Source organism: Miscanthus floridulus, chromosome 8 (genome assembly GCF_019320115.1).
Source record: "Miscanthus floridulus cultivar M001 chromosome 8, ASM1932011v1, whole genome shotgun sequence".
Lineage (NCBI taxonomy): Eukaryota > Viridiplantae > Streptophyta > Magnoliopsida > Poales > Poaceae > Miscanthus > Miscanthus floridulus.
This window is the reverse complement of record NC_089587.1, coordinates 102,201,360-102,217,657: the sequence shown is the minus strand read 5'-3', so window position 1 is coordinate 102,217,657 and position 16,298 is coordinate 102,201,360. Positions and strand designations below refer to the sequence as shown.

Here is a 16,298-nt window from a genome sequence, read left to right as displayed (position 1 = left end):
ATATTAATAGAAACTAGTAGTTCAATTCAAAACAATAAGTATGTATAAAATATCGTCCAATGGGTATGAATAAGATTGGGGAGGGTGAAAAATGAATAATGATGATATGGATTTGAACATGGATAAGCATAAATTTATCATACCCTCCCCAGTGGCAGGTATACTCCCAGACTTCAGGTGCAATTACCTGTGCCTTGGGTTTTTTTTGCTTTCTCTGTAAAAAAACAAATTCTAGATTTATAAAAATATATTAACATTTATATATCTAAATAGGTTTATTGTCATAAAAATATATCTCATGATTAATCAAATCTATACCTACATATCATCTAATATTAAGTACAAAAATTTCTTTCTCCATGGCTCCATCCATTGGTCCATCATTTTACACTGTTGCTACTCTTCTTCTGGAATTCACTTCGATTTTTTTCATTTATATCTCTTTTCTTTGAACCCTTGGTTTATCATCTCTCACTTAGAGTTACAAAATCTTACTCACATCACTCATGTCATGACATAGCTAGCCGAATCCGAGCCCATGTACGTCGAAACTTGGCACGTACGCATGTGGCTTCATATTTTTTTAATCTCACAATAGATGTAGGTAATAGCCATCTATTAAACCGAGTCAATTTTCTAGAAGAGATTAGTCATTTATTACAACTAACATTTATTAAGGGCCTTAGGGTTAAATTAAAATAAGGTCAGGCTAAGTCCAACTAAGAGCATCTCCAAGAGCCTTTCTAAATCTCACTCTGTAAATCATTATTTGGAAAGTCATTTGTATAAAAATCATTTTTTATATTTTTTTTCATTTTTGAACAGTTCTTCTAGATCTCATACGCACTCTAGAGAGCCATTCTCGTTGGATAACTATTTAGAGAAGCTATTGGACGGTAGTTTTTCACCAAAATCTCTATTCCTAGCATTAAGAAATAATATGGAAAGTCTCTTGAAGATGTTCTAAATACACCATGATAGCGAGCTAATTATGGGCCTTAGGGTCACATAACATGATGTACATTCCGTTGGAACGCGTGAACAAAGCCATCTAAGGAGGTAAATCAGATAGTTTTAGGGGGTGTTTGGCACGGCTCCTCCCGAGGGGCTCATCCGGAGGAGCCAGAGCCATTTTGGAGGAGCCACACTTTGTGGCTCCTTCAAAACGACTCTGGCTCCTCTGTTTTTTTTTACTGAAAACGGCTCCTCTAGGAAAAACATTTAGGAAAGTCTAAAAATCCGTTTTTCCGATTGAGGGAGGCAAATTAAACGTTAGATGGACTTTTTTTCATGTAAATAAATATCTCTAAGACCTCACAGGCATCCAAATTCGAAAAGCCCGTTGGGCTACTTTCATTGGGATACATCACAAGCCCAACTCCATGAAATTGTGGTTTGGGTAGGCTCTGGCGGTCTGGCCCTTTCAGAGACGCAAGAATAAAAAAGCGGAGAGAAGCCCAGGAATCGCCATTATTATCCCGCCATTTCCCCAAAACCCCAACCCCCCTTTCCCGCCATACCCTCTCCTCGCCGCTTCCCGCCCCCTCTCCCATGGCGGCGCCGTCGGCGGCCACGCGCAGGAAGCTGCAGCGCAAGTTCCGCCTGCGAGGCTTCACCCTCAAGGTGGACGCTCTCGAGGAGGCCGCCGCCTTCCTCGACCGCTTCCCCGACGCCGAGGACGACGCGCTCGACCTCCTCCTCGACGAGCTCGACAAGGAACCGCGTAAGCCAGCTCTCCCGTTTAGCCCCCCTGTGCACCGTTTGCTATCTGCTGCTGTTATTGGCGGCTGTCGATTTGATGCTTGTGGATCTGGCCGTCTGTTTGGTGGGCGCAGTGCAGTCGTCGATACTGGATCGGGACGCGGTCCGGCGCGTGGTGGCGCTGCTTGTCGAGGCTGAGGAGGCGCTCGATGCGGCGTCGCCGGCGGCCACGAGCGCAAGGTCTGCGCTGCGGGTGGTCGACGCGTTCCTCGTGCCGCGGTTCCACTACGACCCAATCAAGAAAGTGTTTTACGAGTATGTGAACGCTGCATTTTCTTTGTGGATCTGGGCAATTCTCCATGGGGACTTGAGAATTGGTTCCTTCTTTTTAGGCTTCTCTATTGAACTGGGGTTAAAGATTGCTATTTTGCCAAATTGGATGCTAAAATAGGGATTTTGGATTCATGGTTGGGTACCTTATGCCACAAAGGCACAATCTAAGTATCTGATTCGCTTTTAACAGCTGCTAATTCGCAGAATAAATGTGTTAGGTTAGTTTGAGTGGTGCCAATGTTCTATTGTGTTTTACAAAGGTGTTAGATGAATCATATTAGGAAATTGCTGCTGAATACTTATAACTGTCTGGTCATATAGAGCACATCACTTGCTGAAAGATCTTGTTCTGTGTATAATTTGGCCATACTTCAGACCCTCATGTTTCTATTTGTTACTCTATGCTGGGATTTTCTATGCATAACAGGCACACAGGCAGATTAGCTGTCCATGGAGAAGCTGGAGATAAAGCTTCCCTTTATAGGGATAGGTATCAAGTGCTGCTTCAGAGGCTGTCTCGTGATAAATATTTCTCTAAGCCAGCTTTTGACACAGTTGCGACCGAAGATAGTAGTTGCGAGGTATTTCTCCCTGCTATGTTGTATCTATCTATCATAGATTGGTTTCTTTGATCCTTATGACTTAAATCGAATCCTGCAAACCCTATTCGTTATGCCTTTTCTTTTCAATTCGTTGTATGTTTGTTAGTCTTTCTATGTGGAGTTGCTTATATGTTTTCTCTTCTTTTTTTTCATGCAGATTACTTCTATACAGTCACTAATTGGGTGCACTGGACGGAGATGGATCATGGGGGTCATTTCGCAGTTGGAGGAGCGACAGTTCTACTTGGAGGATCTTACTGGAGCAGTTCCAATTGAGTTATCAAATGCCATATCCTAAGAAAGCAGTATTATTTTTAGCACTGATGGCTAGTTACTATTACTTGTGAATAATGCATAACAAACTTTCTACACCTTTTCTTTGTCAAATAAAATAAGTCAACATTAAACTTCTTCCGGTCACCTGTGAAGGATGGTGTATCAAGGAGTTTCCTCTTGTTTTATATGTGTGGATTTTGAGATTATTGAGAAAGTACCACTACTTTCCTTAACATAGAACACAAAATCACGTCAGGTTTTTTCGTTGAAAATACTGTAATCGTAGCCGAAGGTGAGCTGCTTTCAAATGGCATTTTCCAGGTTTGTAGTTCTCATTTCCTAGAAAAGTTTCAAACCTTTTCTGTATTATCAGTTCTATTGCAACTATGTTCAAATCATGCACAGGTAAATACATGTGGATTTCCTCCCCTGGAGGACAGGGAAGCGTCAGTTTCATTGCTCATGGGTCTTGATTTCTTTGGGGGAGGTGTAATACCAACTGAAGAAGCAGTAAGTCCAATACCTTCATTCCAGATGTTGAATAATTAGGTCTTGTCAAAAACATCTTTACCGATAATTTTGGGTACCATTGATATCAAACAGCTAAGATTATCATCACTGGAGAAAAAGGCCGTGAATGATATGTTTGTCATTCTTTCGGATGTTTGGCTGGACAACCCTGAGGTATTTCTGTTTTACATTAGTTCTTTATTTTGTGTTTCTGTCATTATTGAGTCCTATTCTCAGGACGTTCCTATGTGTTATCTCGTAGAGAAGACTATGGAGAAGTTGGCTGTTGTTCTTGATGGATATGATAGTGTGGAAGTTGTGCCTTCCCTCTTCGTTTTAATGGGCAATTTCTGCTCTCGCCCTTGCAATCTAGCGTTCAATTCATTTGAAGAACTCAGGTATGGCTTTCTGTTTCATTAGAGATGTCAGAGAGTTGTATGTCTTTTGTTCATGCTATTCCAGTATGAGATAAGCCTTAGCCATGTACCTTCACACAGATTTCAGTTTGGAAAGCTTGGCGAGATGATTGCAGCTCGATCTAGATTAAAGGAACATAGTCGTTTCTTATTCGTTCCTGGACCTGATGATGCAGGTACTCCAAAACTTAGTGATGCTTTTAGCTGATAGCTGCTCACGTCCACAAGTACAATGCATTCCTATATCCAAATTTGTAATTAGTTCGCTATTTAAGAATTAAGATGGAACTTGTTATGGCTATTAACTTGGTCCATTCTTTTATATCCTAGCTTTGACATGCTATTTAGAACATTTTCTGTGATACTAACAGTATTAGGACTATAAATGAGTTTCTTCAGACATATTGCTATCTGTCTCCCCAGACAATTGCAATGAGATGTTTCTTCATCGCTTTATATGTTTTTTACTTGATAACAAATATGCAGGTCCTTCTAAAGCTCTGCCAAGGTGTGCACTTCCAAAATACCTAATTGAAGAACTTCAGAAGCACATACCAAATGCAATCTTCGTAAGCAACCCCTGCAGGTTCGACATGAAACTCATGCTTAAAATTCCAACTGATATCAGGATTATACTGATAGGGAGCTGTACACATTAAACATGAGATGAGATCTTAACAATAAATATTTCGTGGGCAAAGCTATTATGCCTTCCAATATCGAATCAGAAGTATTCAGCTGCAGAGAATCAGTATGCCCAAAATGAAGGAGCAACAGTGTTATTTCTTTTTTATGTCATGAATTCTGCTAAATCGTTAAGTATTTATGTGTTTTCATGGTCTGCCAATGTAGAAATGATCAGCAGTCACTATATGAAGTTGTCGATGTACTGTAGTTATTTTATGGGAAGTTATTGAGAATCTCATACAGCTATGGTCTTGATTATTTTGGGATCTCATTGCACAATCACTGATGCACAATGGCAATGGGTATCTGGATACCTTAATCACCATATTTCATGCTAGTCTACTGATGAGCATCTTATGCTTTTGGATAGGCAACATAATGCACGCTTGGCACTTTTGTGTTAGGTGTTATCTGCTTCATTTGGTTTATTTTTTGAATCGTAATCCACTGACATTTCAGTCAGGTCTTGGAAAAAGCTTCATATGCTCTACCACTGAGACTATAAACTTATAAAGCGATAGATTTACACAGAACATCCTGTTCAAACTATTCCACTAATCTTTATCTAGCTGCAATGGTCAAATCAAACATCAGCTTACAGATTTATCAATTCTGATCTGTCCCATGTCTAATAACAATAAGAGCTATCATTTTTCAGGGTGAAGTTTTATACACAAGAAATTGTGTTTTTCCGGCAAGATCTCCTTTACAGGATGCGGCGGTCATGTCTCATTCCACCAACAACGGAAGAAACAAGTGACCCTTTTGAACACGTAAATTACATGACTTACTTTTTTATATTGTAGTTAGCATAACCCCTTTGAAGACATTAACCAATCCTTCTCTTTTCAGCTGGTAGCAACTATCACCCATCAGAGCCATCTTTGTCCATTGCCTCTTACTGTTCAACCTATCATATGGAATTATGATCATTGCCTTCGGTTGTATCCAACTCCTCACACGGTATATCATTTGGGATATTGTTTATGCTAGACCCTTCAAAAAAAAATGTTTTTCTTGTTATAGTTTCAGTGGATCTTTTGTGCTCATTTGTTACCTTGAACATACAAAATTGATAGTATAGTTTTACCTGCCACAAGTTTTATATGGTGTTGTGCTCATTCTTCTCTTTTCAAAACTTCTTCAGATTGTATTGGGTGACAAAAGCGAGCAGAAAGCCTTCAAATATACTGGGATCACTTGCTTTAATCCGGGTTCGTTTGCGAATGACAGCACCTTTGCAGCATACCGTCCTTGCACCAAAGAGGTTGAGCTTTCTGCGTTGGAAGGCTAACATAAAGGGAGAATAAATTGAGGTTCTCCAATTTGATGAAGTGCAAATCCTCTCCAATTTGATGAAGCGTAGGTCTTCGACAAACGATTCGACATATAAATTAAGGAACTGCCATTTCCACACAAGGAACCGTGAAAATAGCATGGCTTCCATGAAGATGTGGTCTTTCTGTGAACAGAAGTGATGTTAACATCTCATCATAGGCTCAGCAAAGCAGTAGGAGCAGCACATTGGTGTTTGTGCAGCAAGCATCTCTAGATGTTTGTTACAGTCTTTGATACTAGGTTAAACCAAAATGTTTTACTTGTACCATTTAGTTTTTCATTGTTGTAAATCATGGCAACAACTAACAAGACTGCTTTCTGAAAGTGCTCATAATTGTTCTATCTTCATATTTTGATCTCCCACCTTTCCAATATTTCATCTGACCACTCTGAAAAATGAGTAGATCATTATCATATATGACAACTGTAGTTCAAAAATAGGTGAGCCCTACAACAGGACACGAATTTCTGCTGAGACCGCACCAGCATTTCCAGTTTGATGATGAGGACATGTCAACATATCCACGATGTTGTTCATGCACCAAGCCACACGAATCTGTGTTGGGCTTGGGCAGCCTGAGTAAACTCTGAACTCATTAGCAACTTGAAGTTCTGAAAGAGAGTGCTTCAGCCTTCAGCTTTTGGATCGTGCGTGCTGATGCAGAACGCCATGGTACTGAACAGATTAGAAGGTTACTTTTGTCCTCGGCCTTTTGATTGTCGCGATTATGCAAGAGGGGCACCAGTTCTCATGAATCTTGCACTAGGGACTTCCACGGTGCTAAAATGATGCGCACTGAATTACAAGCCTTTCAGAAAGCATGGAACCCTTTTTACAGTGCTTGAATTTTCTCGTCCAAGCATTCAGAATCCTCTTTTACAGTTACTTGTTACTGCCCGGGTTAGTTTTACATCTTTTCTTTCTTAGGGTTCAGGAAACTGCCATTGTCAGACAAGACTGCTAGCGCCCGGACGTCTGGACGGACGTCCGCAGCTACAGTCGGTTTCCCCTTCCGTTTCGCGCGTCAATGCATGGGCCCGCACTGCCCGGACATCGCTCGACCGTGGCTGCGTCACCCGTGCCCACGCGGGGCCCATGCCGCCCGATGTCGTCCACGCAGGGACTGCTCGCGTCCCCTCTTGCTTCTCACGCGCATTCCATGTACAACACCGGATCTACTTTTGGAACATTTAGATGCAACACTTACAAAAAAGACAGATGAACCATTTGAAACATGCATCTACAACACTTGCAAAAACAAATCGAAAACCATTGTAAACATACGCAACATCCAGATAAAACACTTGCAATATATGTGTGAAACATATGCAACATCCAAATAAACACGCTTGCAATTTGCGTCTGAAAATACAGATAAAACATTGAGGACATACGCTTGCAACATATGCAACATTCCGATCTACTTTTGCAACATCCGTGCGAAACACTTGAAATATACCTCTAAAATATCTGAAATGTACACTTGCAACATGCAGCATATCTCGGCGCAGCTTCCTCTGCCGTCTGCATCGGGGTGCCGCAGCCGTAGTAGGAGGCGAGGCCGGATGGGCTTCCGCGCTAGGGCCCGACGCTTCTCCTTACGCTGTCGGTGCCTGTCGGTGTCATCGGGCAGGGCAGGCGGCGGAGCAAGAGCAACGACAGGAGCATAAGGGCGAGCATGTGAGCAGCGGTAGGAGCAGGTCTCTTCAGTGGATGAGGTAGGGCGCGGCAGCGACGATGACGTAGAGAGCGGGTGGGTGCCGGAGCACGAAGCTTGGATGGGAGAGGATCTATGGCGGCCTAGATTTCGTGCCGCCCGGCACGGTTACAAGTGGACGCCGTGACAGGAGTCGGAGGGGTGGACGGCGTGGTGAACACCGCGACGAGCGGAGTGGGAAAGTTATCTATCACAGAGATGGGGGAGGAGGGGAGCAGGCCGGTTACCTGTTGGCCGGTCCACTGCGCAGGCCCGGACGCCCTACAGCCGTTTTTCCGTATATGTTGGTTGTCTTCTGGTACTAATATCTTGAATGGCCAGTTTGAGAAGAAAAAAAAAATCTTGATGTCCAGAATAGCATGTTAGCCTACGGAATTCTTTTCCATGATAATTCTTATTTTACCTACGGTTTATCAGGGAGAACAGAACATTCTCCTGCTAAAATTAAGCTGCAGACTAGGTCACGCCGATTTTATTAACAAATTTCCACACCTCTTTCCTCTTCCAGCTTTATTCCGCTATTAAACAAGCATATCACGCCAATCCAATAATTAGAGCGTTTCTGGTTCTCCACAAAATATTTTTAAGTTTATTTTTATCAAGCAATGCAATTTTAAATTGGAAGATGGTGACTGTTAGTTTGACATATGCGAATTTTATCACCATGGGAAAAACAATTTTTATGCTAGTTGCGGAGGAATAAAATCTGCCTGCTGCATGCGCAGCCGCACTTGGGCCATGTCGCCGCCGCGCCGGTGGCCGAGGGCGCCTCGCGCTACCATGACTGGGGACCAGGGCCACCGCGCCTCCGCGCTGGAGGGTGGGTCCGGCCCGCCATGGCCTGGGGCCTGCGCCACCGCGCCGCTCCCTGCAGCCCGTCGCCCGGCCGACCGCCTAGAGCTCGTCGCGGCGGCGAGCTTGCCGCGCTGCTCGCCTGGAACCTCGCCGCAGCCTGTCACGCCGCACACCTGGAGATGAGCCCAAGAGCTCGCCGCGCCGTCCGCCTGAACCGCGTCGGGGAGCCCGCCGCGTCTCCGCACGCGCGTCGCACATGAGGCCTCGCGGCGAACGCGCGCAGCTACTCCACCGTTGGCCCACGCTGCCTCTTCCTCGGTGGTCAAGGCGTCGGCCACGGACCCCGGACAGCTCGTGGTGAGCCGCGTCTTCGTCGTCCTCGGTGTCGGCATAGCTACATGACCACCCCGCTCTACATCTCCGAGCCATCGCCGTCGCCGGCCAGGATCCGCAGCGCGCTCGCAGTGCCAGGTCTCGCCGTACGCCTCTGGCCCTCCGTAGTCCGTCTAAATTTGCATTCCTTGCACTTGCACTTGCTTCCAAACCTACAATTGCTTGCATTTGCGGACAGCGCGAAATAAAGTGTACTGGCCTAGAACTGTTTAGAGCCAAATAAGAAAATATCAGCTGCCACAAAAACAAACGCCCAAATATTTATATATTTGGAGGCTAGCTTTTAGGTGGGGTTCTCATATTGTCTTTAAAAGCGGCTAGAAAGATACAATCCAAGCATCACTTTTTTTGGTACATTACAGGTCCTTTTAGAAAATATATTTTCAAATATTTTCTTATTCTTACAGTACATTTCTTCGTTAAATCCATTAAAAAAAACTGAAATATATTGGACGTTTCAAAAATAAAATTTGTGAACATTTATGAAAACGACATTATTGATTTTTCACGAAGAACCATCATCATTAGTATAATCTTTCCATAATAAAGATGTAAACACTGAATTCTACGCTGGCCCAAATCCATTGTAGGGCCGGGTCGGGCCAAATCGGTCGGAATCCCGTTGCGCTGCCTGTAAGACTGTAGATGGAGTGAAGGAGAGAGAAGAGATAAATTCATATAAAATCAAAACAATGTGTAAAACTAGTGAATCAAATTTTGTTAAGTTCCTATTGATCACATCTACAACATCGAAGTGAAAAAAAAAATCTCAGGTTACATAATGTTTGCCGCTGCTTTTTTTCCTCCTGGACACGCGCATTGAATCACATCCTTGAGCAGTGAATACAAATCTAATGAAATAACAATCTAATTAACTTTTATAATTAGTCGTACAGATCTCATATGGGTACAGCACTTGGATCTGCACAAGCCATAGAATAATACCAGTATTCATATCCTTAGAATAATGTTTCCAGAAAATGTTCTAACTCCTGATTATGGTTTTGCTATGAATATTAATCATGAGAACTTAGTTCAACTTCAAAATCCTCATATATCAGTAATTGATCTCTTAGTTCAACCTTCCATTGTAAATACAAGGACTAACTCTAAGGTACTAATTACACTAAATCTTTTGCTACAAATACTAATAATACTATCAATTCATCACTTGACAACATTTAATGTTTAAATTAGGTACTTATTCAAGGGTAAGATACACATAATAGGCTGTCACAGTCCAAGAAGTGCGCGGCAAAGCCGCGCCAGGTTTCTAGTGCAAATCCAGAATCTGCAGCAGTGCACTGCCTGACTGGCATGTTCCATAGCAAAATTCTTTCATCAATCAACATGGAATTGGAATTGTGCTAGTGCTCTCATTTCATGTCTGTCAGCTGTTCGATCGTGTCCCGTAAAACAAGGCCTGTCAGGAGTCAATCCCTTTGCCAAAAGCAACAGACGAGGTGTTCCATCCATCGGAAGAAACAAATAAATTGACGAGGTGTTTAGGTTAAACGGCACGGTCTCTATTGTCACACATTTACTTATATTTTTAATTAAAACATACCATTTTAAATAATAAAAATTACACAATATGAAAGTATTTTCCATGATGAATATTTTAACGTTCGAGATACATGTTGAATGTACACTGCCTATATTTTGAATCAGAGGTAGTAGGAAATAAGAAGTGGCAGATTTAATTAGCATCAACCCTTAATTAGATAGGGGGCTGAGTTCTTGCTCCTTCTCCAACACCTCTTTTCTTTTTCTTCTCCGTCCACTTCATCTTCCTCCTGCTACCTATTTTTCTGAAAAAGATGGTATGAGCTTTTTCCCCCGAGGACATACAAGATGGTCTGAATGAAATAATCATCTTGGAAGAAATTTTTTTCCCAAGGAAATAAGGTGAAGATGTGATTGCGGGGTCGTGTAATCGTGTTGTCGGCTCCATGCATGAGATTGTGTACTTGCTTTGCTTTGCTCGGTCGCTCCATCACTATATTAGTTTGTTTTTTCATCAAGAAACTATGTACGGTCTCTCGTGCAAGACTTTTAATTATATTTACAAGAACATAATATTAGGATTTTGCTCGTACATATGCTAAATAAAAGTATATGGAGAAATCGTAGAAACCAAAAGTAAAGATCAAGCTTAAGTGTAGCAACCTTGGAGTCGTTTTATTACTACCTGAACTAATTTTTTTCCCACAACCGTATGTAAGCATGTTTTTTATTCAGAAAGGTAGCTAGCAGGAACAAAGAACAAGCAATTAATAATAAGCCTAGGCTTATCAAGTATCAACACAGCAAGAGCATTAATCCTTCATTCTAAATTGTAAGTTGTTCTATTTTTTTTTAAGGTACAAGGTTTTTACTACACACATACATATACATCATTTCTAGATAGCTAGATAGTAAAAATATATACTTAGAAAAAAACTAGAATGATTTATAATTTGGAACGCAGAGGATCGTACGCCGACCTGGAAACAACTACAGAGGAAACAGAACCTGAACAAACTTCATGTGCGATTATGCCCTGCCTTTCATAGCACCAGTCTGACGAAGGGACATTGCACTTCTGAAGAGCAGGTCCAGATGCCCGGTGCCAAGATCCTAAGTCCAGCTTGCCGGGCGAATAATAGGATGAGATTTGTATGTCACCCACCTTAAGAAAACGTAAGGCACGATATGATGCATGGCTAGCTCACCGTATCTACGAAACCTAATAACGGACAGAATGTACCGAATATTTTGCTCCTGCTGGCCGGCACCGGTAAGGAGTTAAATCCGTGAAACTAATATTGCTAGTCAAACAACAACCGTTCAGTTAAATCTTCAGAATTTTGAATTGACCATTAAAAGAAGAATTATGCCTGGAATATTTGATAAGGGGCACTTAAATTTCTGATTCGTGATTTCATCATCTTATTTTTTTTTTGTTTTCTTTTGATCTTTTCGCCCCAGAGGGCGGGTCTATGAGGAGCTCGATCAGATGGCACAGACGATGGAGATCGACGGGAACGCATCAGCTTTAATTTTCTGTACAAGATGGATGCTTGACGCAAACGAGACGAGAGGACCGAACGCCATGTGCACTGCGTGCTCCGCGATTCCGCATGCGCTCAGTTCAGTTGCAGCAAAGCGACTGCGGTCAGGTCAGTTCTTGCTTCTTGGCAGCATAGAACAGATGCAAATTCGTCTCCAACATCACGGCAGTGTAGCATGACTGAGGCTTGCCATCGTTGGTATCCAAGGAGTAACCAGTTGCCAGTTGGTCTCCATTCCAAAGAACTAGCCACTCACAGTGATGACACAGTCTCACTCCGTTGCTCAAATCAAATCCGACTCTAGACGGTTACACCTCATTCAGATCCTGAAACCAACGTATCAGATTCGCTGCAGTCCAAGTAAACACAGGCCATTTTCTCTTTACTGCTACGCCTGCGCAATAGCTTGTGGCTGGCAGTGGCAGGGACCGGGAGGAAGAAGAGGACAATAATTCAGAGGAGAATCCACGTTGCGCACATATCAACGCAGTTGTTAGTGGGTCGCTTGGGCCACGGCCCGTCTGCCTTGAGCCCTGGCCGCGCCATTCCCCTACCGCCATAAGTAGGCGCCTCGCTGCTCTGTCAGTAGTAATATAACGAGCGCTCTGCCCTCCGAATATTGTTTCAGGAATCTGGGCAACCTGCTCATCTCCCATGGCTACCGCTGCCTCCATGGACGTGGAAGCCGGGCAAGGGGGAAACGATCTAAGTGTTGACCACTATGCTGCTAGGCAGTCCTTTTTTCATGTTTTACCTCCCTGCCTCCCTTACCTCGTTGATCGATTGTTCCACTGGTAACCTTCTTGAGAAACACAGTCTATATTTGATTCCAGAAAAAAGAGAGGAAATTTCAGTGACATGATGCGTGTTGCAAGGGAATGAAAAACACACACTAAAGAAAGGCACGCTGACCATGGCACAGTAGTTACACTGCTGTTGCTGAAAAAGCTACTCTGAAGATCAGTCGTCCCTACCACAACTACGCGATCAGCGTACCTTGAACAAGTATCCAGACAATTTCCTGTCAGATTACCTCGTTTCGGCACAAACCCTTAATTAACTGCGTCGTATCACTTGCTGCATAGTAATACAAAGAATCCCTCATTTCTGAATGTTCTGTTGCGGTAATCTTCTCTAGCAGGGGGACTAAATTAAAACCAAACGCAATCCGGTTATTATATATATAACTACTACCTATAGCTGGCTACAAAATAACTTATTTTATAGCTACTTTGAGTTACGATAATTACTTTGTTAATTACGAGATTATAGTAACTCCTTACTAAGTGGTTTACTATAACGTTATGACACTACTAGAATCGACGAGTTTCCCTACAGTTTTTAAAGTTCCCTACGGTGTTTTGATCGTCCTAGGGAAAGATATGTTTCCCTAGAGTTGGGTGACAAAACCGTAGGGAAACTTGGCTTTCCCTAGGATTGCACGTTTTGGTCGGGGCCGATTCTGAGAAAGAGGTGTCTCCCTTGCCATGCTGGCACCTTTCCCTACGACATGGACACAATTCCTAGGGACATTGACCCAACATGGCGCTAACATGACGGCACCAAAATTTTTCCCCTCCCCGCAGCATACCGCCACCGTCTCGCGCCAATATTTCTCCAGACGCTGCCCTTCTCCCGCCGCCGCCGCCACCACCACCAATCTTATCTCTCGCGCACCAAATCTTCTCCCATTGCTGCCCCAAAGCTCTCCCGCCATCCCAATCTAGTGCGCCGCCACCAAAGCTTCCTACCGCTGCCCCAACCCATCCAATGGGGTGCCTCCCAAATTCACTGCCCTCGCTGGATCTGCAAGCACCCCAAGCCTAGCACCACCCAGCCCTAGCTATTCCTTTGCCCCCATCCCAATTTCGTGACCCAAGCGGGCTGCCGAGGTGGCAAGAAGGACCTACGGAGGAGGCGAGGAGAACCTTCTAGGGTGCTGCAGGAGGCGAGGGAGGTGCTGATTTGGATGAAAGAAGGACCTGCAGTGGAGGCAAGGAGAACCTGCAGAGGTGCTGGTGGCTTGCCGTTGCCCTGCGGAGGTGCTGGTGGCATGCTGTTGTCCTGTGGAGGTGCCAGTGGCCTGTCATTGTGTTGGCAAGAAGGTAGGAATTGGCAATACCCCTGCTGCGTGCTGCTGTGTTACTGACAAGGAGATGTGCTTCCTATTTCTTTCGTGCTACTGAATAATGGCTCAAAGTGAGATACGAATCTACTACATGGATTTAACCAACAATTAAGATGTATATATTGCTCATGTGTGATGCACCTGCAGCCTTTATGTTGTGTTTTGCATTTCTTATACTTCCTAAAAACAATCAGGAACTGTTTAATTGACTTGAGTGGTGCAGAGACTATTGTAATTGCTAAATTTGTTTGGTCCTGAACTAATCTTTGGTCATTTCCAAAAAAAATAGAAATTCAGGTAGACTGGCTAGTGAGTTATAAGCTACTGAATTTTAACTAGGAAATATGTAAGTTATGGTGCAAACTAATAATTCCGCTTGATGGACTAGAGAAATATACCATTTCACATTTATTCAGATTCAATAACTGTGCGCTTGATTTCTTGTTTGTGATACAAAATATTACTGCACTACTAGTTGTCTGCTCATAGGCTCTACATGCTAATTTAGACCATTATCCGCTCTGAATATTAGTCATTCAGATCTGGAACTAATATACTTTGCCTTTCCATTATGCAAACTTCAGTTTGAAGTAGGAGGAGAAGATCTTGGCTTTGTAAGAAAGACTCAAATGCGATAAAGAAGGCAGGGATCTACATCTGTGCTGCTATGCAAGAGAAGCTTGAAGGTGAGAAGCAGATTTATCTTTTCACATCTCTTCCATACATTTGTACTAAATTATTAATTTTTAGTAGCACAAATTGTTATCTATGGGTTTGCTCAGGGTTTTAGATATTGAACAGGGGTTTATTATTGCTACAATAACTAGCCATGTCAATAGAAGACCGTAGTTGGATGTACGAAGGGTGGAATGACAATGGTTGTCATTCACATGAGTGGGTGCAGAAGACAAATGCTTTTCTAGACCATGCTTTCAGTCTTGTTCTTGATTCTCAAAAATTTGGAGTACTTTGCCCATGTTCAGATTGCGACAATAGAGTTAGACGAAGGAGACCTATCATGAGCTTGCATTTGTGTAAAAGAGGTTTTACACCTGGATATACTATTTGGACTGAACATGGAGAGAAACCTTTTAGTGAGCCCACATTGGAGAATGCCAATGATACTGCTAATGGTTTAGATGAAATGTTAGCTGATATTGGCGATGCAATGCATACTGTTAGTGCTGAAGATGAACCCCCAGCTGATGCAAAGGCATTTTATGTCATGTTGGAAGCTTCACAAGAGCCCGTACATAACTACACTAGTGTTGCATAGCTAACCGCAGTTGCTCGGTTAATGGCAGTTAAATCACAACATAACCTTGGTGTAGAATGCATTAATAAAATATTGAATCTATTTGATGATGTCCTGCCTGAGAACCATAAAATGCCAAAAACATTTTATGAGTGCACAACTCTTCTCAAAGGTCTGAAAATGCCATAGATGCTTGTGAAAACAATTGTATGATATACTACGGAGAAGATATAAATAAGGAAAAATGTGATTTCTGTGGGGAAAGCCGATATGTAGTTGTTGAGCCATCAACAGGGCGTAAGCGAAAGCCAATACCACGTAAGGTTCTACGTTATCTTCCATTCATACCAAGGTTGCAGCGGCTATACATGGAGCCCAAAACCGCAAAGCACATGCGGTGGCACAAGGAGGGTAGGCGTGACAACCCAAATGTTATGGTCCACCCATCTGATGCTGAGGCTTGGACACATTTCAATACAGTCTGCCTAGAGTTTGCAGCGGAGGCTAGGAATGTTCGTATTGCTATGGCAACAGATGTCTTCAATCCATTTGGATTTGGAAAATCTAAATATTCTTGTTGGCCAGTTTTCGTGATTCCTTTGAACTTGCCACCAGCTCTTTGCATGAAGGAGGAAAACATATTTCTTAGTCTAGTGATTCCTGGACCAGAGCATCCCGGTAAAAATTTGAATGTGTTCATGCGACCACTAGTAGATGAGATGAAGAAAGCTTAGGCAGGAGTAGAAACCTATGATAGTTTTTCAAAGAGAAAATTTACAATGAAGGTTTCATATCATAATTCCATTCATGACTATCCTGGGTTGGGCATGTTCTCTGGATGGTCTACACATGGTGGGTTGGCATGTATCGATTGCATGGCAGATGTGGATAGCACTTGGCTACCAAATGGGCGCAAGTATAGTTGGTTTGATTGCCATAGAAGATTTCTACCAGCTAACCATGAATTTAGAGACCAGAAGAATGCATTTAGAAAGGGTGTAGCAGTTCATGACATACCTCCACGTCGATTAACTGGGGTAGAGGTGCAAGAATACATGAATGAAGTGAAAGATAAATCTTTTGATGGTTATGG

General features: G+C 42.8%; 1 protein-coding gene and 1 pseudogene across 1 annotated transcript; both read left to right on the top strand.

The window, feature by feature from the left end:
- Nucleotides 1-1,502: 1,502 nt before the first annotated feature.
- Nucleotides 1,503-6,192, top strand: LOC136473112 (DNA polymerase epsilon subunit B-like). Its single transcript, XM_066470803.1, has 13 exons — nucleotides 1,503-1,723; nucleotides 1,836-2,016; nucleotides 2,462-2,615; nucleotides 2,794-2,926; nucleotides 3,157-3,233; nucleotides 3,318-3,422; nucleotides 3,516-3,596; nucleotides 3,690-3,820; nucleotides 3,920-4,014; nucleotides 4,325-4,424; nucleotides 5,184-5,298; nucleotides 5,378-5,488; nucleotides 5,673-6,192. Exons 1-13 carry the CDS (start codon nucleotides 1,552-1,554, stop codon nucleotides 5,817-5,819), a joined length of 1,602 nt encoding a protein of 533 aa, XP_066326900.1. The 5' UTR covers nucleotides 1,503-1,551; the 3' UTR covers nucleotides 5,820-6,192.
- An 8,587-nt stretch (nucleotides 6,193-14,779) lies between these two features.
- LOC136469652 (uncharacterized) lies at nucleotides 14,780-15,939 on the top strand (annotated as a pseudogene).
- Nucleotides 15,940-16,298: the final 359 nt, after the last annotated feature.

Coding starts and splice junctions, on each gene's coding strand:
- LOC136473112 (XM_066470803.1), top strand. CDS start 1,552: ATGGCGGCGCCGTCGGCGGCCACGCGCAGGAAGCTGCAGCGCAAGTTC. Junction 2,017..2,461: donor ATCAAGAAAGTGTTTTACGA/GTATGTGAACGC, acceptor TATGCATAACAG/GCACACAGGCAGATTAGCTG. Junction 5,299..5,377: donor CAAGTGACCCTTTTGAACAC/GTAAATTACATG, acceptor TTCTCTTTTCAG/CTGGTAGCAACTATCACCCA.